At 36.2% G+C, this 25,880-nt stretch overlaps 3 protein-coding genes and 1 long non-coding RNA gene across 9 annotated transcripts in view; 2 read left to right on the top strand and 2 right to left on the bottom strand.

The window, feature by feature from the left end:
* Nucleotides 1–77: 77 nt before the first annotated feature.
* Nucleotides 78–1,480, bottom strand: LOC113475264. Of its 2 annotated transcripts, XR_003397009.1 has the most exons (4): nt 1,391–1,480; nt 1,184–1,302; nt 509–640; nt 78–279 (listed from the first exon to the last, which is right to left on the bottom strand). It is a non-coding gene; the product is annotated as an uncharacterized LOC113475264 (long non-coding RNA). The 2 variants fall into 2 exon arrangements; XR_003397008.1 differs by having other exon boundaries at nt 95–279; nt 1,184–1,428.
* Nucleotides 1,481–2,131: 651 nt separating this feature from the next.
* Nucleotides 2,132–8,905, top strand: LOC100179678 (pleckstrin homology domain-containing family D member 1). 2 transcript variants are annotated; one of them, XR_003397006.1, is made up of 14 exons: nt 2,132–2,312; nt 2,765–2,855; nt 3,349–3,447; nt 3,715–3,794; nt 4,220–4,311; nt 4,725–4,777; nt 5,086–5,180; nt 5,317–5,410; nt 5,881–6,053; nt 6,317–6,386; nt 6,576–6,617; nt 7,124–7,272; nt 7,432–7,572; nt 7,764–8,905. XR_003397006.1 is itself a non-coding variant. In XM_009863561.3 (14 exons), exons 1-14 carry the CDS (start codon nt 2,173–2,175, stop codon nt 7,973–7,975), a joined length of 1,527 nt encoding a protein of 508 aa, XP_009861863.1. In that variant the 5' UTR covers nt 2,134–2,172; the 3' UTR covers nt 7,976–8,905. The 2 variants fall into 2 exon arrangements, 1 of the variants encoding a protein (XP_009861863.1); XM_009863561.3 differs by having other exon boundaries at nt 2,134–2,312; nt 7,124–7,268.
* A 249-nt stretch (nt 8,906–9,154) lies between these two features.
* LOC100178015 (paramyosin-like) lies at nt 9,155–18,091 on the bottom strand. Of its 4 annotated transcripts, XM_009863571.3 has the most exons (14): nt 17,776–18,091; nt 16,816–16,962; nt 15,811–15,917; nt 15,126–15,285; nt 14,764–14,865; nt 14,143–14,292; nt 13,250–13,395; nt 12,809–12,971; nt 12,366–12,461; nt 11,822–11,941; nt 11,249–11,454; nt 10,709–10,895; nt 10,384–10,538; nt 9,155–9,757 (listed from the first exon to the last, which is right to left on the bottom strand). In XM_009863571.3, exons 1-14 carry the CDS (start codon nt 17,827–17,829, stop codon nt 9,295–9,297), a joined length of 2,256 nt encoding a protein of 751 aa, XP_009861873.2. In that variant the 5' UTR covers nt 17,830–18,091; the 3' UTR covers nt 9,155–9,294. The 4 variants fall into 4 exon arrangements, with proteins under 4 accessions (XP_009861873.2, XP_026695021.1, XP_026695020.1 ...); XM_026839220.1 differs by lacking the exon at nt 17,776–18,091 and having other exon boundaries at nt 9,156–9,757; nt 15,811–15,913; nt 16,816–16,894; XM_026839219.1 differs by lacking the exons at nt 16,816–16,962; nt 17,776–18,091 and adding an exon at nt 16,404–16,470 and having other exon boundaries at nt 9,156–9,757.
* Nucleotides 18,092–18,681: 590 nt separating this feature from the next.
* Nucleotides 18,682–25,880, top strand: part of LOC100175693 (AMP deaminase 1-like) — a 9,345-nt gene continuing 2,146 nt past the window's right edge. The window contains exons 1-13 of the mRNA XM_002119875.4: nt 18,682–18,743; nt 19,583–19,764; nt 20,145–20,329; nt 20,585–20,825; nt 21,070–21,217; nt 21,765–21,948; nt 22,247–22,385; nt 22,897–23,028; nt 23,347–23,409; nt 23,746–23,877; nt 24,408–24,571; nt 24,959–25,081; nt 25,460–25,627. Of these exons, the coding sequence (XP_002119911.3) occupies nt 18,704–18,743; nt 19,583–19,764; nt 20,145–20,329; nt 20,585–20,825; nt 21,070–21,217; nt 21,765–21,948; nt 22,247–22,385; nt 22,897–23,028; nt 23,347–23,409; nt 23,746–23,877; nt 24,408–24,571; nt 24,959–25,081; nt 25,460–25,627 (1,901 nt within the window). The 5' untranslated portion in view covers nt 18,682–18,703. The remainder of the gene's footprint in view (nt 18,744–19,582; nt 19,765–20,144; nt 20,330–20,584; nt 20,826–21,069; nt 21,218–21,764; nt 21,949–22,246; nt 22,386–22,896; nt 23,029–23,346; nt 23,410–23,745; nt 23,878–24,407; nt 24,572–24,958; nt 25,082–25,459; nt 25,628–25,880) is intronic.

Below are 25,880 nucleotides of genomic sequence, written 5' to 3'. Positions count from 1 at the left end.
AGAATACGTAGCAATTATAAATTATTTTTAAACAAAATTTATTTATATGAGGTCTACAACATGCAAATGATATAATTAAACTATTTTAACAGAATCTACTTTAACAGATTAACATTTATGAAGAGAATTGTCACAATAAATATCAATTGGTACATTACCCCAGACGTGAACATTTTCTCATAATAATCAGAATATCCAGCAAGAATACTTTTCTGAGCTGAAACTTCTCCATCATCTAATTTGAACGTGACATCAGTAAACACTTTTCTTTTACGTAACCTGAAAATTATCTTGTCACAATAAACTGTTGTACTTTGTGCAATACAGGAAATAAAGCATGCTAAATATGCATACTGCATAGCTATTACATATAACAAACTTAATCCAAACATTATACATATTTTCTTATTTATATTATTTCGATATATTATGTTGTGTTTTTATTAATAACCCTAAATGAAACTGCTGTAAACTTATGAAATAATAAAGTAATTTCGATGAACGTTACCTGTTTAACTTTGTAAGTACACGTCCTTCATGATCGCCTTTGTATTGTATCAGGTGTTCATCATTTGTAGCCATTTTATGCTTATGTAGAGGTTGGCATATAAAAGCAGGTTTATTTTTCATCAACCAAGCACTGAAAAGACAAAGTGGTAAACATGTTTGTTCAAAGTTTCATGGTAGCAACAACAAGCCTTAAACCTGTAACCTCTGGGTAAGAGGCAGCTTTTATATGCCAACTCAACTATCTGCCAGTACTGCCCCAGCATTAGATAAAGCATTGCCGTTTTTGCTTCTTTTTAATGTGTATGTTGGATCAACTATTAAACTACCATGTAAGCCAACATACTGAACATATTGTGGACTATATACAATACAAGTTTTATTGACATGCCCTTGACATGGCCTTGTATGTGTTTAAAATTTAAAATAAGTTAAGCTAGCTGTTTCAAAAACACACTGTGAACATCTTATGCAGTCTAGACAAGTATTTTCGGTCAAAAACGTCATTTCAATTTAAAAATGCGTTTGCTGTCTCGGTTTGCTAGAAATAGACGATAGTTTGCCACTGTGTTAACAAACTGCGACTGTTTTCTGTGTACCCTATAGTGGTATTATCTGTAAGTGTGCTATTATATCCATAAGTTTATACATGTATTAATATATCAGCTTTCCTTACTGTGATACGTTGTGCACAGACCCAGTAACGACCAACAATGGTTGCCACGATACCCGTTGCTACAAGAAGTTCCTCTTTCTAAAAATCGGGGGGAATTACCGAGAATGTGCGCGCCTTTTCTGAAATGATTATGACGTAATAATAAGGGAGCACAGCTTTAAAAATCAACACGTGCTATAATTAGCGCAAATTAATCAAAATATTTACTGTTTGTTGCTATGAATATATATCTCGTCGGCTTCTCTGCTTGCTTTGAGTTTAAGTTGCTTAATAGATCTTATACATAACGCTGCACTCCTTAACAAAAACTACCTTTTTTAATAATTGTAACACCATTAACCTAAATTGGAAATTAGAAGCTATAGTTCGACAATATACGAACTGCAAGGCCACTACGTGCATAATGAATAAGCCTGTAACTATATAACATATTATATACGACAGATTATAAAACGGTTAGTATTTTTGTTTTGTAACACACATTTTTTTCACATACACCTGAAAGGTAATTTTACTTTCTGTTCGGTATATTTGAGTATTTAGCTTGAAGGAAACAAAAGCCGGACTGATGTGCAAATACATCCGGATTCAAACTTACAGCTACCATATATGTTTGCTTAATGAGTAAAAGGCACTCGGCCCACTATTACTTTATAAATCACTTCGCAGAATTAAGTAGCAGACAGGTAAAACACTGCGTCGCGTATAGCTGTCTACATTCGTACGTTGGCTTTAATTTCTTTAGCACCGCTTTTAATTGTATGTTGAGAAAACCGGAAGGCGTAAGATGGTTCATTTTTCATTCTCTTTTATCATCTCAATTAGCAATAAACAAAGAATATTCAGAATTACAACCGCATCCTCGCGACTCTAAAAAAAGGCGATGTTAATGGTGTAAAAACACGATTAGAAAATGTGAGATATTATGTAATAACGTTTATTTACCCTACATTACTGTACTGTAGGTTTTAAGTCGATACTTATAAAATATGAGCAAATTACTGGAAAAGCGGACGAGTCTGAGTTCGTTCTCAGACTTGACAGATATGCAGGTAACAGGTGGCTTCCAGATGAGCGGACTTTTATTAAAGAAACCAATGGGTCGACCATCAAACAAATGGTCAAAAAGGTTGAACGATTAAACTACTTTAAACTTTAATTTAACGACTATGGTATGACTGGTAGTTCCTTTATATAGTGGGGGGGGGGGGAAGATGGGACACCTTTAGCACATAATATCCAAATATCCTGATCGTGTTTTAAACAATTAACCACGGTCTATGAGAGTCATGAGGACATAGTTTCATATTTCTTTGTATGTTGTTTGTTTACTATACTAAATGGACAAGAAAATAGAGTTAAAACGTGTCCCATCTTCTCCCATCCTACTGTATGTTGTTTTAATTATTTTTGGTATACGACAGTGCATTTAATGAAAAATATAAAGAAATTTATTATTAATGCCTATTTGTGATATCAAAAACTTGCTGGTGCGAAGTTCTTTTTGTTTGCTAACGCGCTACTTTCGGTTTAACTATTTACACATACGTTGCAATAATTTAATGTAAACTTTGGCGGCAGATTCTTCGTACTGAAAGACAGTTTCATGTTCTATTATGGGGAAACGGAAAAGAAAATATTTGATACAAAAATATTCAATATACACCCGAAGGTAATTTAACGTAAACACAGACCTACGCGGAAATTGATTCTTCGAAAAAAAAAAACGTTTCGACGCAGTGAAACAATATTTTTCCCGCGTGGCCGAAAACGTCAGTCGTTATAACACAGAAGTTTTGTTTCATATACCTCGTGCCCGCTTACGAGTTACCACGTATGTTGTTTTGTGGGCGATTACTTTCTGTATTGATACGTGTTACATTTATGCGTTATGTTGTTGTAAATGAGCAATTAAAAAAGGTTACAAACCGCTATACTAACCAAATAGAACTGTAACAACTTTGTCACAAATAACTGCTTTTATTTTCGGTATTCTAGGCGGCGGTTTACAACGTACCGCACGCCAGCGTCGCCAAAGTATAATGACCGAGAAGAACTAAGGTTATCCGTACTCTGCAGAACATGGGTGTCCGCTAGATGCAACTCAATGCACACACAGACACAACAAATAATACGCCATAGAACTAAAACAGTTTGTCTTTTAGGGTGTGATACCACTTGGAGATTGTATGATAGAAGAAGCAACTTTGCCCAATCTTCCATACGGGATTCGAATTCTGCCTGCTAACGCTGATAAAAGTGATGTAAGTCTTGCAAGGTGTTTAGATTAAATTATTACTAATGTATAGTAGAATGAAGGAATATGGCTTGGCTTTTATTCCGTAATATTTTCCGGCATTTTGTAATAAACGTAGAATATTTACTGAAATATATAACCTATAAAAGAGCGTTGTTGATTGTTAAAAAATCTCATTAGAAAATGTGGATTTAGGTGCTAATGGTATCCACCTTAACCTACAGTAGTAGCCTATCCTATACGACCACGGTTGATCATATTCTCACTTACATAGGCATCTGCACTGTACTTGGGAGCGGACGATGAAGACTCAAAACAGGAATGGATCAGAGCCATAGAGCAAAGCTCAAAAATGTAAAACATTGGTTAATATTTTTTTCATTTTTCTATTGGCGTGAGGTCTGACAGCACGGCAGACCATGGGACCTGGGATTTAGACCAGAGTTGGTCCATTACCCCAACATTCAGTGTGTTACTCCGGCTAAAACTGAGTTGGTTTATTTTTTAGGATTTAAAATACAGCCGCAGTAGATCAGTTAGCGCAAGCAAACACACAGAAGGTTGCATACGTGTTAACTTGTAAGCGGGCACGAGGTGTATGAAACAGATCACCCCGTGTTATAACAACTGGCGTTGCCCGGCCACGCGAGTATAAATAAGCTACATATATGTTAACTCGTAAGTGGGCACAAAGTATATGAAACAGAACACCCGTCTGTGTAACGACTGCGGTTGCCCCGCCATGCGAAGATGGTATAACTTATTATTTCAATCAACAGAACAACTTTGAATGCGGAACTTAGCGAGACAATGATCAGGTCTTTGCAAGAACAACTAATCAGCGTTTCAAAAGAAAGACAAGAACTGTTTGGTAAGTTTTGTTGAAGTGATACAATACCGTGGGGTAAGAAGTATACGGTTATATAAATCTGTAAATATTATTTATTTATTACCGAATTGGTCGATAAAAAAAAGAATTGAAACATAAACCATGTTACCCCTCTATACGATATATAGGTTGTGAAAAAGTCTTTTATAGATGCAGGTAAAAGTAAAAGGTCTATACAAGGACTTTGTTGTTAAATGTATTGCTATTACTGTTATTATAGCTTAAAACACGTTGGTTACAATGTGAAGTATTAACAGTATATACAAATTCCTTTATATATTTTGCACTTACACAAAGATCCAGACAAGGCTTATACATATGAAATATCAAAATGACGTATGGCATGTTGATACACAACAACAGGAGTCTGTATCAAAATCCATGTAATTTTTCAGAGAAATTCATCAAAGTGTCGGAAGAATTTGGTGCGGAACGCGCGAAAACCGAGGTGAGAAACTAATTTAGTCGATGTTTATATAACTTATAGTAGGATGAGGTAAGATGAGACATTTTCATTCTTTTTCTCGTTCCATTTCGTAGTAAAGTGAATATTTACAGATTAATATAACCGTATCCTGACGACTACCCATAACTTCACACTTTTATTACGAGCGTGTTTTAGGACTGGCATTTTGTTGTCACCATTTTTTTAAGTTTTTCGCGTTGATAGATTGTGTTATTTTAAATCAAAACGGGTTTAGTTAGATAGGTTTAATATATGAAGAGACAAACAACTTACATAATGTTAACATGTAGGAGTTGGAAGCTTTCAATTTTCAACTTGCGGAAGAAAAAGTTCGAATCCAGATGTTTGTGGACGAACTGCAGGATACTCAGGAAACTATAAAAACGTATATTGGCTTAACTAAATTAAATGTGAATGAATGTAACTTGTAACTTGCTTTATCCCCGCTTGTTCCATATACACCTCGTCGTGCTCACTTACGAGTTACCACGTAAAAAATAATAGTTGTCAAATAAACGCAGTGACTTGGAAGATACTTTGAAAAACATGGAACTGCTGGAAACGGAAAGACATAAAATGTTAGCGATTACAGTAGAGCTTCAAGGCTCGATTCAGGTATTACAAGATCTAGACTAGTTTGGAGTGTTTAAATTGCACTCATGCTGAAGAACAATCACTCACAAAGTTTAATTATTTAGTTCATTGCGGGTTGACCATAAGTTGGGTTTAACAGTCAAACTATGGAATGAGGCTTCTTTTCTCCGATTTTTTGTGTTTTTAAATAGCGTGATGTTCGTTATACCAAGATCGAAGAGATAAACCACGTTATATATGTGCAGATATATAACATGAAGTAGTTGGTTTTTATTTGAAAGAAATTTTGTGGAACTAACTTATTGTTGCAGTTGTTATATTATCGACTTCTTTGTTTGTGGAGCTCTTGCTTTGTTTGTTGTGTTCCGTAAACTTAGCTCTCACTATCGCAATATTTACTGCTCAGCAAATAATGCGCGTGATACCAGCGGAGCAAAATAAATCAAACGCAAACTTCCTGTTGTTTCGTTTAAATTTGTTTGAACTTTTAGAGACTTTCACAAGAGAGAGAAATGATATTATCTGATCTCGAAGAGCAGAAGAGAAACGATGCGGCTAAATCTGACGAGGCGACGAAAAACGTTGAGGAATTGATGCAAAAACTTGACGGAATCACAAAGCAAACACTGGAAATGGAAGAACAGAAAGCAGAGTTGGAAAAACTGTACGTAAAAAAAATAAACAAATTGTGTCTAATTGTTGGGCACGTAGTTTCCTAGGCGAGTTCGCCCGATTTTTATCGCGATCAACGGTGCACCCGCGGAAAACGGGAACGAGTTAACTTTTTTTATGGCAAGACTAGGAATTGCGTTAGAGATGTTTGATTTACCTCTCCGCATGGGGATAAATAAGTGTTGAACATGTTGTACTATTGTACATTACATGCTGTTTATCTATGTTGGTAATAATTTTGAATTCCTGTTTCAGGCTTTCGGAGAACGAACAAGAAAAAGCAGAGTTTCGTTTGACAACAGAAGTGTTGAGCCATGAAATACAGGTAGAGTAATATAGAATAGACGACGTTTCACTTGCCATTGGACAAGAGTTAAGACCTATCATGGTTTATAAAAAAGTCTTGATGAAATAAAAGTCTTCGGAATGGCACGAAATTTTGGAATATTTTTTTATACATACCAAAAGAATTAAAAATCTAAATTGAAATAAAATAATTTGAAATCTATTGCAGGATTTGGAACAGGAGCGGCAACTAATGCAAGAAGAGGCGAAGGTATCTTCGGCATTTCATTTTTTATATCTGTCAATTTAAACAACCTATTAGTAACCACTTTGGAGCAATTATCGTTAAGTGGCTTGCCCAAAATATATGCGCCCTCAATGGTAGCAACATCGAGCATCGAACCCCATATTCTTTGGTTAAGAGGCGGCCACAGTGACCAACACATGCGGCAAAGAACGGAAAATATAAATAAGTGTGGTTTGCTTTAACAACATAACAGCTCATAACAGCCGAGATATAATAAGTCGGGAGAAGACAGGTCATCTTTAGCATTTAATATCCAAACGTCCTGATGGTGTTTTTAACAATTAACAAACTGTCAGCAAGAGTCGTGGGGATACAGTGCTTTTATAATTATTTGAATGTTTGTTGTTTACTATCAAATGGGTCGTAAAATATAAAAAGGTGTCTCGTCATCCTCCATCCTACTATGTGTTTATATTGAAACTGACCAGAAAATCTGTATCTTATGCAATAATTAATCTGTTTTGAAACAGGCTGAAAATGAAGAGAAGCAGAAGCTTTCGATAGAGTTGGAACATTGTAAGATTGCATTGAAACGTTTGCAGATTGAAGCTTTGCATTCTAAAGAAAATGAAGATATCAACGATCAAGTGATGACTGATGTCAAGAGTTTACTCGGTGAGTATGGTTTGTTTGGTTGATTTGGGATAGGACTACATATGTTGCACTAAACCACCTGTGTTATGGCTATGTGTTGCCCACCATACAAGGACGTATTAAAGAACTTCATCTTACCGACAATTTGTACAATCCTCAACAGTGACCTTTAAATTTTTAACAGAGTTTTTCGAAAGTTGCGCCGAGAAAAGCAAACTTGAGATACAAAGAAATCAACTTAAACGAAAACGGATGTCGCAAAGGTTGAGTCGAAAGAGAAACCGATCTTTATCAACGCGTATGAGAAGCTCAGGGACGTTTTACGGTATATAAGCAATTGAAATGTGTGGTGTGAATGAACGAAACTTATTTATTCCACGTGTCGGAGCAGCGATATTCGTAAAACACGGGTTTTCTGTTTTATGCAACTCGTTTCGCTTACGAGTTGCCACGTGTGTAACTTTGTGAGTTAATATTTTTCTGGAGTGGTTTAATTTATTTGCTGTATGTTATCAGGGTCAAAGCAATCTCCTAATTTCAATCAAGAGGACATCAAAGAAGATTTAGAAGGAGAAAAAGAACAAGAGAGAGAACAGGAAGAAAAGAAACAAGAAAGAGAACAGGAAGAAAAACAACAAGAACGACAAGAAAAAGAAGACACAGCACAAGCCGTGTTAGAAGATCAAAATGATGATTTTTGTGACAGTTCCGAATCTACTGATATGTAATTAAGTAGGGTACTATGGTATGTGGACTCCAGATATACCGTCGTCGTCAAATCCCATATTTCTTAATCGTGTTTTAAACAATTAACAACGCTTTCGTCATGGTGATACGGTTATATACTTCTGTAATTATTCCTTGATTACTTACGAATGGGACGATAAATAGAACGAAACGTAACGTCTTACCCACACCAATATAAATCATCAAACTCCCAAATTACCTATTTCTATTGTTCAGCGAATCAAACTACACGAACTTTAACATTTTCGTCATTCCAACCTGTTCTAATATTCTCATTTCATCCCCGCAAATTTATTATTAATTGTTTACTGCGTTCACGAATGCGCTTAGTGTTCTTTATTACAACACACTAGTTTTTCCATAGTTACCGAATACCAATGTAAGTAACTTATTTATCCTCGCATTGCGGGGCAACGACGACAGTTATAACATAAGTGTTTTGTTTTATAGCCTACACCACATGCCAGCTTACAAGTTATCACATGTGTAATACTGCTGTAAATCTATTAGCATTCTATACAAACGTTTTATTCTTGAACTAAGAATATTTATTTAAGGAATTTTGTCAATATATAGTAGGGTGGAGGGAGATGGGACACCTTTAGCACGGGAGTGGTAGAATACGGTTTATAATTGTTTGAATGTTCTTTGTTTACTACCAAATGTGACGAGAAAATAGAACGATAAGGTGTCCCATCTTCCCCCACGCCACTATACTCAAAAAGTTTTGAAAATTAGGTCATCATTATTAATTTGTGCTTCACTTTTTTGACAAAGGTTTAACAACATTTATATCTCATGTTAAGTCAGTATCATTTGTTTGTTGATGAACATATTATGTGTGATCTATTATATTCGTGCAAAGATATCGTGACAATGTTATTGTATAATAAACCAACAATCGCTATGAGAGTCTGTTATTGGAAGTTTGTACCGTTATAAAGGTTCTGTTTCAGAAGCCGTAGTGGTTTATGCCGCACAAAGCGTTGCATTACAAATGAGATTAGCACATAACTGTACAATTATTTCTTTATTTTTCTAAAATATAGCATAATAGTAGAGTGGGGGAAGATGGGACACCTTTAGCACATAGTATACAAATAGCCTGATCGTGTTTTTAATAATTAACAACGGTCTATGGGAGTCGTGAGGATATAGTTTTATGACATTTTGAATGTTTTTTGTTTTCTACTAAACGGGATGAGAAAATGGAGTTAAAAGGTGTCCCATCTTCCCCCACCCTACTATATAATTTATCCTTGCAACTAAGCATGGCTGCAGTTGAAGCAATTAATTCTTTTCAAGTTGTAAGACCAAGAGATGAAGGGACAGCGGAGAGAGATCTTATATTTGCCATCGCGTTCGATGCATATTCCGAAAACACGTCTGTTTTCCCGAACGCACTATTCGGTCTTTGGTCTCCACGCAAAGATAAAGATGATCTTCTCCAAGAACTCTGTCTTGAAGATTGTGGTGGTGATTGTATTGGTAGATTTCCTTGGTTGTAACTCCATTCATTCACTCTATCCACAGCATAAGGTAGAACGTCCCTATCTTTCAATGAGGGGGTGGCAGCTCGTTTAATAGATTTCAAGTACGACCTTTCGTTATTAAACGACTGTTCAATATATTTCGACTTCTTGGACAAAAAGCAAACTGCTCGTTTAAGTTGGTCGATCTCTTTCAGGAAGTTTGTTTTTACTTTCTCAGCATTTTCAATCTCTTTTCTGAGATTTTGTATCTCCTGACCAGAATGATCCAGTCTGCGTAGAAAGAAAAATAATAAACGTCCTTGCCATGATACGACGGTTAGCGACCAAAGAATACGAGTTCATGGCTCAACAGTGATATCATTGTGGATGTGCTTGACTTTGGACAAGAAACTTAACGGTAACTGGCTTCAACGCAGTGATCACTATTGGGTTGTCCAAATTGTCATCCACACAGAATAAATTAAAGCCCCCCAAAATAATTATCCATAAAGTTACATACGTGGTAACAAGCGGACACAAAGTGTATGTTATAACATCGGTCATTGCCCAACCACACGAGGATAGATCAATGTTCAATCATTTAGTCAAGAGTTACAGCAAAGGTATTTTGTTAAGTCCACGCCTTAACACAGCGGTTACAACAGTCTGCTTGTAGAATACGGGTTCGAGGCTGCCGTTGCGGGCGTATGTGTTCTTGGGCAAGACACTAGACAACAATTGCTTCGACCCAGTGGCTGTCTAAACTCCCTTTTCAGTCAACTCACTAATGATCAGCCCATAAGGTGGAAACTGCCACATATAGTCCACAGCAAGATAAACTCATGGGAAAACATGTTATAAAAGAATGAATAAGCGATGACAAAGCTCCTAGACCCTACCAACCAGTCGGTACTCACTTTTCTCTCATAGCTTTAGCATGCGCATACACAGTGTCTCCTTCATCTTCATTTAATATTATCACATCCACCGTTTGTGTGGAGCAACATCCTACCAACTTTATTTCCTCATCTTTCTTTTCTTCATGCAGGGCTTTCAATTTATCACTTGCGACCTGGAAATTAAACGTAATAACTAATGTTTTTACAAACAAGTTAGTTAGTTTAGCCCAAAAGCTAAAGAGATATGGGAAATGTTTTTGCCCAACCTTTGTCTATTAGGCCGACATGACAGAATAAAAAAGTGACATACATTAAGTTACAATGTAAACCAAGGTAACATTACTTTCAACAGCTTCCGGTCAGCCACTGCTCTTATTTGGCTTCTTTCTGCTTCTTTTTTTGCCGCTTTGTAAAGTTTTTCTGCAGATTTGACTTTTAATTCAGATTTTCCAATTTTTTCAAGATGGCCGACTTCAGCTTTTCGTGCTTTTTCCAATAGTTTTGTTTTTTTATCTATCTCCAAAATTAATCTGCAACAATACACTGGTTGAAACACAACAATGAAATGTTATTACTTTAACTTATTCAGAATTTTAAAGCAGAAATTTAAAGTCAACAAACGGAAAAAATTTAAGAGTAAATGCATATATGTAAGTTTTAATTATGAGCAAGCTTTGGTCTAAATCCTCAGTTGCATAGCCTGTCAAGCTGCAGGACCGCACCAATATAAAATAGAATGTATATATTAATATATACAATGTTAGGGTAATAAGCCAACTCTGGCCTAAACTCCAAATCACATAGAATGCCACGCCATACGACCTCACCCACATTAAATGGAACACTAAAAGTAAAGCAAAATATTCACAACCACAATTATTACCTCTCCTTCTCACTTATAACCTTTATGCTCTCCTTGAGCGCGCGATCTCTTTCTTGAAGGGCTTGGTTCATTTTGAACTTAGCGTGTTGAATTGCGATGTCTCGATTCTCACAAGCGAGATCGGGGTCGGTTTGAATCCGAACATCTTTCGTTACTTTCTGCAACTTCCGTATTTCTTCTTCACGCTCGCGTTGCATGCGTTTTATCTGCGTGTATAATAGTACTTCATGACTGAAAGCCCAAAGTAAGCTAACTGATCATAATTTCTGGTAAGAATTAAGAAAAAGCTTAGTATCGCTGCTTATTTATTCTCAGATAGAAGAGCAACGTTAGGTATATAACACAGGTGTTCTGATTCGTACACCTCATGTACCCTTAACTGTTATCATGTGTGTAACTTTGTGGGTGATTGTTATTTTGGGTCTAGCTGTTAGATATCAAGCAAAATGATTTGCCCAAAACAAATATGTTCACAATGATACACAATGGTAAGGGCATCAAGCTTTAAACCCTGTATCTTGTCGTTAGAGACAAATACAAAATAACATATAGACTGTATCCATCTTGACTTACAGTGTCTCGTAGATCTTGTTTAATATTCAAATCTTTCCTTGCACGTTCCTCAGCTTTTCTGAAGGAAGTTCTCAATTCATCCAGTTCCTTGATCAAGTATTTGTGGGCTTCACTCAAATCCTGGGGGTTGCAATACAAATTGAATAATTTTGTATAGTTTTGAAATTATCATAAATTTATCCTTGTGTGTTGGTGTAAAGGTGACAAAGAGTTATAACAGTGCTATATTGTGCACCATATGTGGTAACTTATCCTTGTACCTGCTTAGATTTACCATGTATGTTACTTTGTAGGTAATTGATTCTTCTGTATGACTGATGATGGGTTGGAGCAATTGCCGTTAGGTGTCTTGCCCAACGACACATACACCCACAATGGTAGCAGCATTAAGATTGGACAGAGATTCTTTACAGTTAAGTGGGACCACTGTGCTATTACATGTGTTGTTATTAATAACCATTTACATAAATAGAATACATTGTGTTTCTATTTTTCAGGAACTGCACGAGCAACATAGAGTTAAACAAGTAAAATGAAGTTTCACCTGGTTGCGTTCTGCCGTTCGGAATTGTCTTGATAGAATTTTATCTTTGGCTTTTCCGACCAAAACCCTTTCATTCTGCATTTCCAGGTATTGATCCTAAAATTTAAATATCAGTTGGTGGGTTCTGCTTTGAATAAAATGTAAATTGAAAAATTTCACATGGCGGGAACCGACAGTCTTATAATATGATTGTAGTTTTATGCACCTCGTGCCCACTTACTAGTTTCTATGTATAAACCTATTTTTTCCCGCATTTAGAGGCAACGGCAGTCATTATAGGATGGATGTTCTGTTATATACACCTCATGCCTGCTTACAAGCTACCATGTATGTTTGTGAGACAGGCACTCCAACTACTGTGCCACGGCCCCGGTTAAAACATAGATATGAAATTATTTACGAAAATAAAAGTTCTACACGAAAGTAACTTATATTTATCTTACTTTAAATTTTTCTTTCTCTTTCCTAATTTTCTCACAGTTTTGGTGAATTTCATCTTTTTCTTTCTTCACTTGTTTAAAAGCTTCTTTGAACAAATCTCTTTGTTCTTCAACTTTTTCCATTTTAAGTTGACAACTTTCAACTTCTTTGGTTAATCCATTTACTCTATTAAAAAATAATTTAATTGGATTCTATTCGAAATAAAAGACTGATGATGCCATTTTAGGCTTGTTTCTTATATAAACAACTAATGGGGTATCTAAATTGAAAGTTACACAATCAGCATAATAGAGCACAAGATGTATAAAGCCACATTGGTGCATTGTATAACACTGTTATAACTCTCCCTTACCCCAAAACACATGGATATACACCTGCGTTATAACTCCAAGTATCCACGCAAAGATAACAATTTACATTCATTAATTTGTATAACCATTAACCTGCTAATATAATCATTCTTCTGCTTTGTAAGCTCAGCGGTTTTTATCTCATATTCCTCAATTGATTTGCGAAGTTCTGTTTGTTCTTTCTGGCGTCGAACGATGTCGTATTTCAATCTTTTTTCTTCAACTCTGCAGCCATCCACCTGGGTGAGTTTGTATAAATGATGTTAATTTACTCAATATACATTTTTTTATGAACTTTACATGATTTCTGTATGAATGAAACTTAACTTATTCCATTGATACTTATTTTTTGATTCATAGTGATAAGATTAGGGGTACCTGGGGTGACATTTGGCATCATATGTTTTAATACACCAGTTATAAATAAGAGCCAACTTTTACACTGCTGTTAGGTGTCTATACAAACAAACAGAGCCAAAGTATATTGCATTCACCACATTAACCAATAAGGTTTCCTATGTTTGACAACTATGAGTGTAACCGTATTTTAACAATGTCGCCCCAGATTTTACCCTGCTGTTAGGTGTCTATACAAACAAAAAAAGAGTCAAAGTATATTGCATTCACCACATTAACCAATAAGGTTTCCTATGTTTGACAACTATGAGTGTAACCGTATTTTAACAATGTCACCCTAGATTTTACCTGCTGTTAGGTGTCTATACAAACAAAAAAAGAGTCAAAGTATATTGCATTCACTGCATTAACCAATGAGGTTCCCTATGATTTGGAATATACACTCTTTACTATGACTCTATAAGTGAACATTTATATAAGTGTTCACCCACAAAGTTGAATACTTTGTACCTCTACAGCAAGTCTGGAGCGTACGAGGCTTAAGTTCATGGTGGGAAATAGGGCAATAAGGACACTAATGTTATTTTTACTTGTGTCAGTAAAAAGCTTAGTTTAAACTGTTATCTTACTTCTGTTGTTAGGTTATGAGTCCTCTCTTTAAAATGTCCAATTTCATTCTTCATATCTGAGATATTCGATTGCAAACCTTCAATGTTTTGTCGCATTTGTTCTTCAAGAGCGAGCAGTTTGTCTCTTTCATTTCTAAGCTCTGTTCCCCACTGTCCAATATTATGTGACTAATATAGTATAGTATTATACAAATTGACTATTGTGGAAAGGTTGTATTATAAACTGTTTATTATATAATTTATTATTATAAAAAGTAATATAATACCACCTTCTATATACAACCTAGTAATATAGAAGGTAGTATTATTACTGCAGATCACAAGGTTAGAGGCTGTGGTTGCTAACTGGAGATCACAAGGTTAGAGGCTCAAGGCTTATCTATGTGGGTACATTTGCCCTAGGACAGGATTTTTTAGCTCATTGATCCAAGCCAGTGGTCACCAATATGGGTTGTCAGCCAAACAGGCAAAAAAACAATCACCCACAAAGTAACACACATGGTAACTTGTAAGCAGGCATGATGTGTATGAAACAGAACACCTGTGTTATGACGACTGTCTAGCCAAGCTACATGAAGACAACTTGGTTACATTCATCCATTCATATACTAAGCCAAACACCTCCAATCTTTCATCACATTCCTTCCTCAGATTATTTGAAGTCTCCAACAACTTCTCCTTCTTTTCAATCAAGGTAGAAATTGTTTCTGTGGCTTTTTCTACCTACATGGGAAATATCATGAGGAATATATTGGTTATCCGGAATTGCTGAGTTGCAATTAAAAATTAGGTTGCTCACAAAGCATTTTGACTGTTATTGTAAAAGTTAAATCATTTTATTGTATGCTTATAAAAATTTAAGTTGCCAGAGCTTTGCTGACAATTTTTTCTTAATACAGTATTTAAAACAATTGCAAATCCGGGCTATTAAATTGTGGCTTTTGAATTAGGGCTTTTAATTTATGAAGCCACAAACATGTTACCTCATTTGTAAGTTTTGTGGCTTCAGCTTTAAATTCATCTCTCTCAGCTTTAAACATCTGACAAGACGCGTAATATTTATCCACGTCTTCTAACATAGAATGGATATATTCCTCACGCTTCTCACTGTAGTTATTGTTGTATGCGATGTACATTGAATGCCTGGTGAGAAAAACATATTTAATATGACACTTATTGTTACATCGAGTTATCGCGTTCGCTTAAGTGCGGAAATCCTAGTGACCTAGTGTAGGGTTGGTGCATATCAGGCTGCGTGGTTTGCACATAGCAAATCCCGACTGCTACACTTATCCTCAAGTAGATTTTACTTGTGCCAAAACCTATTTCTTTTTTGTCTTCTTTTTTTTAAATTAATTTGATCTTTACATTATAAAAAAGATAAATAAAATTTATGCTATGTTAAAACTTTGGGGTCATACTCAAAGATTTGTCACTATTATATTTGGCTGGGTCCCCCACTACAGTGGTTCACAAATTCTTTTCACTGTTATTGTAAAAGTTAAATCGTTTTATTACAAATACTTACAAAAGTTGTGTGAGATGTAGTTTCGTAACTTAGGTCACAAAATTTTTGCTGTTAATTTATGTTTAATATTTTGGATTTGCAATAAAAGCATGAAAAGCACCAGTGTATCCCAACACAAGATAAAGGTATCTTATACCAACCCATGAGCCAACTTTTGTGAATCAGAAATATACATGTCTTTTATATCGGCAAGTAACTTCTCGTTGTTGAAATATGCATCTCTGTGTACCTCACTGAAACATTCTTTCTGAAACAAAATATTTAGTGTTTAAATAATTTATGTGGCATATCGTATATTTATTATCACAACCTTACACGATCAAATCATATTGCAACTGCCGTTCACCTCCACAACATTGTCATTTGTCACACCCCAAAAAGAATAGGAAACGGCGAGCACGTGACAAACACGTCACACAAAGGAGTACACAGGCGCGTTACACAACAATAATAATACGGCGCCTTCTCTGCCTCGAGCGAACTCGAGTTGGCGCGCAGAACATACTCTACAGCACGTTACATGGGGAACCAAACAGCGCTACAGTTAATAAATTTACAATCCCATTTAGACCGGACAAGCTCCTATATAATGTTTTGTGTATGAATTACTAAAAACAAGGCATAACATTATTCTGCTTTTACAACAGGGATGACACAATATGTTTTCACATTACAGTTTTCAGCATTAAGTTTTACACTATTATTGTCTATATAAACAAGTACAGTATTTTACCCTGCTTTTAAGTGTCTATATAAACAAGCAGAACCAAAGTATATTGCATTCACCACATTAAGGTTCCTTATTTTTGACAATTAGGGGTGTAACTGTATTTTAACAATGTCACCCTAGATTTTACCCTGCTGTTAGGTGCCTATACAAACAAGCAGAGCCAAAGTATATTGCATTCACCACATTGAGGTTCCTTATTTTTGACAATTATGGGTGTAATTGTATTTTAACAATGTCACCCCAGATTTTAGCCTGCCGTTAGGTGCCTATACAAAAAAGCATAGCCAAATTATATTGCATTCACCACATTAATCAATGAGGTTCCCTATGTTTGACTACTATGAGTGTAACTGTATTTTAACGATGCCGCCCTAGATTTCACTAAAAAAACTATAACGACCACAAACACAGCTACCTCCAGCATTTGATAATATCGCTGACGTAGAAGTTCGGTCTCGTTTTCAACTTTCCGGACTTCGTTAAACGAAGATTTAAACTTAAATGTTGCATCACGTGATTGTTTGTATAATTCAAGCAGATTGGATTCCGAATCTTTCAATTCCTGGGAACAATATTTGTTTGAAAAATATAAACAAAAACAAAATGGGTTTCGGTTCAGCAGCCAGGCCTTTTAAGAGAGACTCTTTCCCACACCTTTTATCCATAGCGTGTTTTAATAACTGTCGTTTTGCTGTTGACCCCCTACATAAATGATCATTTGGTTACTACGAACAGATTGGTTAATTCCATTTCATACACCTCCTGCCCAGCTACCGTAACTAACTAAACTAAAGCAATTAACATCGCCAAAATTTTTGTTTTACAGCAAAAGTAAAATGGTAGTTACCCTAGGGTATTTCCCCCATTGAGCAAAATAGATAACACGGTGACGTCACACCAACAAATATAAAGGTCACGCATGTTGATGATTGAATGCAACTTATTCACCCTTGCGTGGCGTTACTAACTTGTGTTATGTTTCATACACCCTTTGCCCGTTTATGTAACATTGTGGGTGATTGTTGGACTGATAATTTGCACAGCCCATTAATGACTGTTGGGCTGAGAAAACCCCCTGGGCCTTCGAACAATTAGTATCGAACCCATATCCTCTAAGCTGGCGCGCAGCCAAGGACATGCCTGATATCGTTGTAGCCGAAACATATTAAATTGTTATTTTTGAGGGTTTTTTTACGACTGTCGTTGCCCCGCCATGCGAGGATAAATAAGTTACATACATGGTAACTCGTAAGCGGACACGATGAGTATGAAACAGAACACCTGTGTTATTAAGACTGTCCTTGCTCTGCCACGCGAGGATGAATAAGTAAGATTCATTAGTTCATGTTTTAATATTTAAACCAATACGTCTTACCTTATATATACGGCGATGATCTGCGCTCGCCAAACTCTTCGATTTTTCTTCCATATCATATAAATGCGCGCAAAATCTCACTTAACAGCAGTATAAGCACATACGTTTCACCTACAAACTGTATTGTATGGTATACTAATCCAGATAAAACATAACAGGCATAGCGAGCGATATAATACGACATTCCAAAGCAATGTTCTTTCGCCTCTTATTCTCCAACAAAAGCCGACACTTGTAAACCGATACGAACGCTGTGTTATGTCAATGAGACAGATATTGTTGTTTTGTGGCGGAATACTTATACATACAAAACGACCATGTATCCCACTGCACTTGATATTATTGAGCAAAATATTATTCCTAAATCTCGAATGAGAGAATGTAAAACTGTAGTCATGTTTTTAATACATCGCAGTTTGTGGTAAAAATGTTAAGACCTAAACTTTCTGATCGTGTTTTAACAATTTAGAATTGTGTAAATACGGTTATGTTACTCATTAAATTTGATTAATCTTTGCTTACTATCAATTAAAAATAAAATAAAAGAATAAAAACAAGTCCCATTTTACCCCAATCGCGGCCTACTATAAAAATACATTAAGTATAGGCCGTGAATATATAAATATACAAAGCAAGTCGCTTATTTATCCTTTCTAGTCGTAAAGTTCAGGAGTTAAAATACTATAGGTGTCCTGCTTCGTGCATATTGTCCGCACATATACATATATATGCAATTATGCACCTATTACCACATGGAACAACGTATTTGTTTATTATACAGTTTATACCCCATAACATAGCACTGTTACGTCATCTAACGTAATTCTCCTTATATTTGTGCGTAACAATACCCATTGTTTAAAATATAAGTCCGATTTTACCTTTATATAAATAATCTTTATATGAATTGTGTGCAACCTATACTGCCATGGGTTCGTCTTGTTCTAAAAATGGCGTTGGGCCATCCGGTAAGTTAAAAATGTAACTTGTTTATCCTTGCCCGGCCGGGCAATGACAGTCGTTATAACACGGGTGTTCTGTTTCATACACCTCATGCCCGCTTACAAGTTACCATGTATGTAACTTATTTATCCTCGCATGGCGGGGAAACGACAGTCGTTATAACACAGGTGTTCTGTTTCATACACCTCGTGCCCCCTCACGAGTTACCACGTATGTAACTTATTTATCCTCGCATGGCGGGGAAACGACAGTCGTTATAACACGGATGTTCTATTTCATACACCTCGTGCCCCCTCACGAGTTACCACGTATGTAACTTTGTGAAATTTTTTTTCTGCTTGGCTGACAGTTTAGACAACCCGTCAGTGACCTCTGGGTTGAATTTGCTTTAATTTATTCGTTTAAAATGAAGACGTCACACCAATGTGATCTTCACTACCGGTCATATTTATAATATTAAGGTTTCTCAAATTAAAAAAAAAGTTCAATTTGGAACAAGTTTAAACCCGATAGGTATTTTAAAATATCAATTGTGGATAAATAACTTATACAAGGGGGCCATTCCCAGCTTCGGTAGTTTCCCACATACAATGGAAAATCCAATAATTTTGGTTTGTGGAAAGTCCCTAATAATGAGTTAATATAGGGACATCTTTAGCACATATTATTCAAATATCCTGATCGTGTTTTAAACAATTAACAACGCTCTATGGGAGTCGTGAGGATACAGTTTTATATTTCTTTGAATGTTCTTTGTTTACTACAAATTGGAACGAGAAAATGGAATAAAAAGGTGTCCCATCTTCCCCCACTCCACCAAGTCTACTTTGATATTTTATATCAGACTTCGACCAATCTTCGTCCAAAACAAGCTTGGAAAGTGAAAAATGTAGTCCTGGTACAATCGCGTATAATGTGGAACGCTTGATTACGTCACAAGTTGAAAACGGGTTTGTTAACAATGACGTCCCTTCATCTGAACAACGATCTAAAAGATTGTCCGATATCGCGGAAATGTTATTTTTGGTAAGAATCAGTTCTGGTTGTAAGAACAATCTTTCCCCTTCGTTATTGGTAACTGGTAAACGTAACAATCAACCACTAACCCGTAACACATGGTTATCTGTAACGTACCGAAGGGTTCTTCACTAGTACCTGGTTATAAATTACCACGTCTTTAATTGTGTGGACTGTTTTATTACTCCATGGCTGACAATTTGTGTACAACCCATTTGTTACCACTGGGTTGGAGCAATTCTAGTTAGGTGTCTTGCCTAAGGACACATACACCCACAAGAGTAGCATCAATCAGCCTTGAATCCAGCACATAAACTATATATTGATTTAGTTTCGCTGTCTTAGATGTATGCCGTTGCGTGCTTACCTACTTTTCCAATATTCTGCAGCAACAACAAACACTTGGAACGCAGCCAGCCGTGGAAATGGGAAATGAAAAACCGATCGAGCTTGAGTCGGAACAAACGCGACGAAGGCTTCAGAAACATCGGGCTTCGGTGGCGTATGCAAACGGTCGGGGAGGAAAACGGGGGTCTGTTGTACCAGAGTTTGAGATGACGAAGACACACGATCAGTAATTATAATATTTATTTATTTTATTTAGCTAATGTGATTATTCTTTCAACGGCTCTAGTATAAAAAAACATGTTATTTTTGACATTTCTGCCATCTGACAAGTCCACGTCAGGGGATCTGGGGATGTAACCACAGAACTTCGAAAATAAGCTAAGTTTTCATACACGATGATTCGTTGAAAGAATATTTAAATTATTGCTGGTAGCAGAAGTAGCAGAATGTTATTTGTGATTGATCGAAACTTTATTGACAGTGAGTTGCCGCCTGCCTCTGTTGTTGCCTCATCCACAATATGCGACGACACACAAGTTACCTCGGCTGTTCTAATAACGGCAGAGTCAGATCTTCTCGACCAAACGAAAAGCAAGCATAGCATTCTTGATAAACAAGAAAGAATAAAAGTTTCGGAAATGTCATATGCGGCCACACCGCTACCCGACACTCACTATCAGCGAGTTTCAGTAACTGGTGAATTAGATGACTTACTCTTGGACGTAAGTTTAAGTTAAATTTGTTTGCAACAAATTCAAAAATAAAAAAATCATAAAATAACACACTGTGTGGAAAACTGTCGAAACAAAACCAATTTTGTCCGATTTTTAGAATGAAGTTGTTTTAGAATTCACTTTCTTACGTTGCTTTATGTATTTCGAGTTTCACTTTCAGGAAATATGAGACATGCATTTGTTACCTTTAGCTGGATTTTTGTTTCTTATTTATTTTCCAATTTATTTTTAGGAAATTCGAGACATTGGTTTGAGTCTTATACACGCTTTAAAAACTCGTCAACATTACATGAGAGCTTGCCGTCAAAACTTTCCATCATCTGTGTCCAAAGCTTTGTCGGAAGCCACAGGGAAACCATGCAAACATCCTATTTATCCAGGTATAACAAATACTATGTGGAAGGTTTTTAATATATAATAGGGTGGGGAAAGATGGGACATCTTTAGCACATAATATCCAAATATCCTGATTAAGTTTTAAACAATTAACAACGGTCTATGGGAGTCATGAGGATATTCTTTGTTTCCTACCGAATGGTGCATGGAATAGAATACCCTGGCGAATAATTTTCTATATTCGCTGTATTTCCAGCATATCAGATGGATTTTTTAGCATGTGCGCTAAACATACCCCGCATGACAACTCTTGACATGAGCTTATTGCCTGAATTAATCAGCCAAAAAGTAATGTATGCGGTAACTTGTTAGCGGGCATGAGGAGTATGAAACAGAACACCGTTGTTTAAACTGTGGTTGCCTTGCCAAGAGATGACAAATAAGTTACATTTATTGAATAAAAGTGCAAACATGTTGTTCACAAGATTTTTTCTGTTGATTCCCTTCTCTTCGTTCTTTAAATAACATATTCTTAGGTATCGTTTTTAAAGAGATAATTTAAAATTATGTTATGTAACATTGCTGTAACAGATTCAGTGGACCCAATGGGCAAAGCTCATTTCCCCAATGATGAAAAACACTGGAAAGTTGAAACGAAAAAGGGAATCGTGCAAATTATAGATGGCGAAAACGAAGTGTTTCTACCCCATGTTAATAGAGATAGATTTGTGGATAACCGGAACCTTCTCTATGCGTTTGTAGCTGATGGACCACTGTGAGTGTCAGTGTGGGCGTATGTGTCCTTGGGTACCATTGTGGGCGTATGTGTCCTTGGGCAAGACACTTAACAGCAATTGATCCAACCCAGTGGTCACTAATGGGTCGTCCAAATTATCAGCCATACATAAAAAAAATCCAAAAAAGTAATCACCTACAAGGTTTCATACGTGGTAACTCATAAACGTGTATGAGGTGTATAAAACAGAGCACCTGTGTTGTAACAACTGGAAAGGTGTCCATCTTCCCTACCCGCTATAACACCATTGTCAAGCAGAAATGACTTTTCTCAACAGAAAGACATTTTGTTACCGGCGTCTTTCGTATTTGAAAAACAAATTTGGGATGCATCGATTGCTGAATGAAGAGGTTGAGTTGGAAGCGATGAAAAATCCCGATGTTTCGTGCAGAAGAGACTTTTACAATGTTCGAAAGGTAAATATAATAAAGTTAATCTGTCGCAGGAGTTATCGTGCTTGCTTTTAACCAAGAAGTTTTGGGTCAAGGCTAGTCGCTTCTACCATTGTGGATGTGTAGGCGCATATGTATTCTTGGTCATACAGTTCCTAGTAAATACTCTAATCCAGTGGTCACTAATGGGTCGTATAAGTTGTCAGCAATTGCCATTAACCGATAAGTGTCTTACCCAAAGACACATGCGCTCACAATGTTACCAGCGACAAGCCTTGAACTTTTTACCTCTGTGTTAGAGGCAGGCACGCTAACCACTTTGCCACAGACAGAACATGGTAACTTGCAAGGTAAAGTTCGTTTGCTCACAGATTGACACACCCATATCCAAGCAGTTGCTTGGCTTAGTGTTCACTGATGGGTTGTTTAAAATCTAAACTACCAGCCATGTACACAAAAAATTGCCTTCTAAATAATTTCCCACCAAGTCACAGAAGCGGATAATTCCAAAAGTAAAATTTGTTTGTTTTCACAGGTTGACACTCATATTCATGCAGCTGCGTGCATGGGACAGAAACATCTGCTTGGTTTTATACAGGAAAAGGGGAGAACGGAATCAGACAGAATTGTGCTTGTTAAAGATGGCGTTAAAATGACATTGAAACAAGTAAAAAGTTCATATATGGAAATTCTATATAATTTTAATATATACTTGACAGCCTGTATGTAACATTTATTTCATTTCATAATTTTAACTTGTTAATTTCTGATGCAAACAGTGACGCAACTAAAAAAAGGGGAGAGGGGGATTTTCCAAAATAAATTTTGCTTAACTTTTTTTAAAAAAGGGGGGTCACGTCACCGAAACTCTCCCCCTGGCTGCCCACTGGATGCAAACTAGCTGTAAAAATGTATTATTGCATCAAAGATTCTAAGAGTGAATTATTATATCTTCCCCAATTTGATTCTGAATGATTTTTTGAAGGTGTTTGACAGTCTACAGTTGGATCCGCATTATTTGAACGTTGATTCATTAGATGTTCATGCGGTAAGTTATTACGGTGGATAATATGGATGAATGTAACTTGCTTTATTCACGACTGGGAGCGCAACTTTTAAAATATTTTAATCTCAACCAAAGCGAGCGATCAAAAGTGCAAATAAAAAACGTCATAATTCAAATTTCAAAATGAAATTCCTTTTGTCGGCAGAGATGCCAGGCCTACACTGTCAAAGCTTGAGTGAAATCGAAATTTTTCGTAGTTAATTCTTGCAGTAAAAGGGAAGTCGTTATAACACAATTGTTCTGCCTTGATAAAATGTTTTTTTCAGCCAAAAAAGCAAAATCTGCAGTTTTATATTTTAATCCTACTCCCTTTCACAGGACCGACAAACTTTTCATCGCTTCGATCGTTTCAACAACCTTTACAGCCCAATGGGAGCTTCAGAACTTCGTGAGATCTTCCTTAAAACAAGCAACGACATTGGAGGAGAATATTTTGCCGATATAATACGGGTGAGTGGTGGATGGGGTCAAATACGATCAATGACAGTTGTTAATAAATGTAACTTGTTTATCCTTGCTTGGTGGTCGTTATAACACGAGTGTTCTGTTTCATACACCTCATGCCCACTTACGAGTTACCATGTATGTAACTTATTTATCCTCGCATGGTGGGGCAACGACAGTGATGATAAGACGGGTGTTTTGTTTCATACAGTTGTGCCTGCTTACGAGTTACAACGTATGTAATTTTGTGTATGATAATAATTTTGTAACTATTTTTAACTTGTTTATCTTCGCGTGGCACCGCAATGACAGTTGTAATAACACAGGTGTTTTTTTATACACCTTATGCCCACTTACAAGTTACCACAAATGTAACTTTGTGGGTGAATACATTATTGGACTTTTCTTTCTTTTTCATTGCTTACAGTTTGGAAAAATTACAAAAGTTACCAATGGGTTAGAGAAATTGAAAGAAACTTTACTATTATAAATTTAAAAAAAACTTTGGGGGGGGGGGGGGTTGGGGGTTTTTACAGCAAGTTGAGAATTCGCTTGTTGAGCAAAAATATCATTACCTTGAACTAAGACTTTCAATTTACGGGAAGAATTTTAATGAATGGCAGAGTCTATCTCGTTGGTTCACGTCTCATAAACTTCAAAGCACGCACATCAGATGGATGATTCAAGTACCTCGTTTATAGTTAGTAATCACTTTGTCTAATTATTACTTTGTTCCAATTAAGTAGGCTAATAATTTTGTATTAACAATAACATTTAGTTGTTGTTTTTCTGTTGATACCTCTCTCTTTAATGGTTTAATTATAAACCATACAGAAAACAATCACCCACAAAGTTACATTCGTGGTAATTTGTAAGCTGTTTGAAGCATAACACCCGTGTTATAACGACTGCCGTTTTCCGGTAACACAAGGATAAATCAAGTTACATCAAGACATAGAGCTTAGGTCCATTACTCCTGTTATGTTTATACAATACACCCACAAAAAAAGTTAGGCTTAGACGGATAACACCAAGCCTTAAGTAGACCAATTTACAAGCAAGATACATTCACACCCATTAATTGCAGTGACCTATATAAAGCCAAGGGTGTTGTTGATTCATTTGAAGAGATTTTAGACAACGTGTTCCGTCCAGTGTTTGAAGCCACTGTTCGACCTCACAAAAATAAAGAACTCAGTTTATTTCTGCGGTATGTTGGTGTGATGTCCGCTGGCAGGGATCCACAAGTTTAATTTATTTCTCTGTTGGTTTTAAAACGGCCAAACTTTTTTGTTGATTTGTTTTGGGTAATCTTGTTAGGATTACAAGAGTTACTTTGACAAATTGAGGTATATGAAATAAAACATCTCACAAAGTTACATCTGTGGTAACTTATAAGCGAGCACGAGATCTATGAAACAGAACACCTCTGTTATAAATTTATAACGACTATTATTTTCTTGCTACGGGAGAATAAAGCAAGTTACAGACCTAGAAAATTTTTAGATGTTTTTTATTTACTACCAAATTGGACAAGAAAATAGAACAAAAAAGGTGTCCCATCTTACCCCAACTTACTTTATTTAAGGCACATCACTGGGTTCGACAGTGTAGACGACGAATCAAAACAAGAGCCAGGATTTATGAAGAAAACTTCTCCCACCCCAGATGAATGGAAGCGAACCAGTAATCCCTCGTACACGTATTATCTTTTCTACATGTATTCCAACATAGCACGTCTCAACTATTTACGACAGTAAGATGATTTAGTTCTACCTGTACAATGTAGAATATTAAACTATATTGCAACAGACATGCTTTTTAATTGGCCCTCTTTCCCCAACTTTTTACCCATAGGGTGTTTTAACAACTGTTGTTTTGTTGTTGATTCCCTTCTCTTCGTTTTTCCCTATCGTTTTCAAAGATATAAATACAAGTTGTGTTATTACAGTGTCCAGCGCCGTGGTGTAGTGGTTAGCGGGCCTGCCTGTAAACATTAGGTTATGAGT

The sequence above is a fragment of the Ciona intestinalis genome, unplaced genomic scaffold, assembly GCF_000224145.3.
Source record: "Ciona intestinalis unplaced genomic scaffold, KH HT000174.2, whole genome shotgun sequence".
Taxonomy (NCBI): domain Eukaryota; kingdom Metazoa; phylum Chordata; class Ascidiacea; order Phlebobranchia; family Cionidae; genus Ciona; species Ciona intestinalis.
Note: the sequence above shows the minus strand (reverse complement) of the source record. Positions and strands in the feature narration are given on the sequence as shown.

Bases quoted from the DNA above. Each gene is read 5' to 3' on its own strand.
- LOC100179678 (XM_009863561.3), top strand. From the start codon at position 2,173: ATGAGCAAATTACTGGAAAAGCGGACGAGTCTGAGTTCGTTCTCAGAC. The intron at 6,054-6,316 runs GTACGTAAAAAA...TTCCTGTTTCAG, and splicing joins AAAGCAGAGTTGGAAAAACT to GCTTTCGGAGAACGAACAAG. The intron at 6,618-7,123 runs GTATCTTCGGCA...GTTTTGAAACAG, and splicing joins TAATGCAAGAAGAGGCGAAG to GCTGAAAATGAAGAGAAGCA.
- LOC100178015 (XM_009863571.3), bottom strand. From the start codon at position 17,829: ATGGAAGAAAAATCGAAGAGTTTGGCGAGCGCAGATCATCGCCGTATA. The intron at 15,286-15,810 runs GTTGGTATAAGA...TTTTCTCACCAG, and splicing joins TCACAAAAGTTGGCTCATGG to GCATTCAATGTACATCGCAT. The intron at 13,396-14,142 runs GTAAGATAACAG...AAACTCACCCAG, and splicing joins CTCATAACCTAACAACAGAA to GTGGATGGCTGCAGAGTTGA.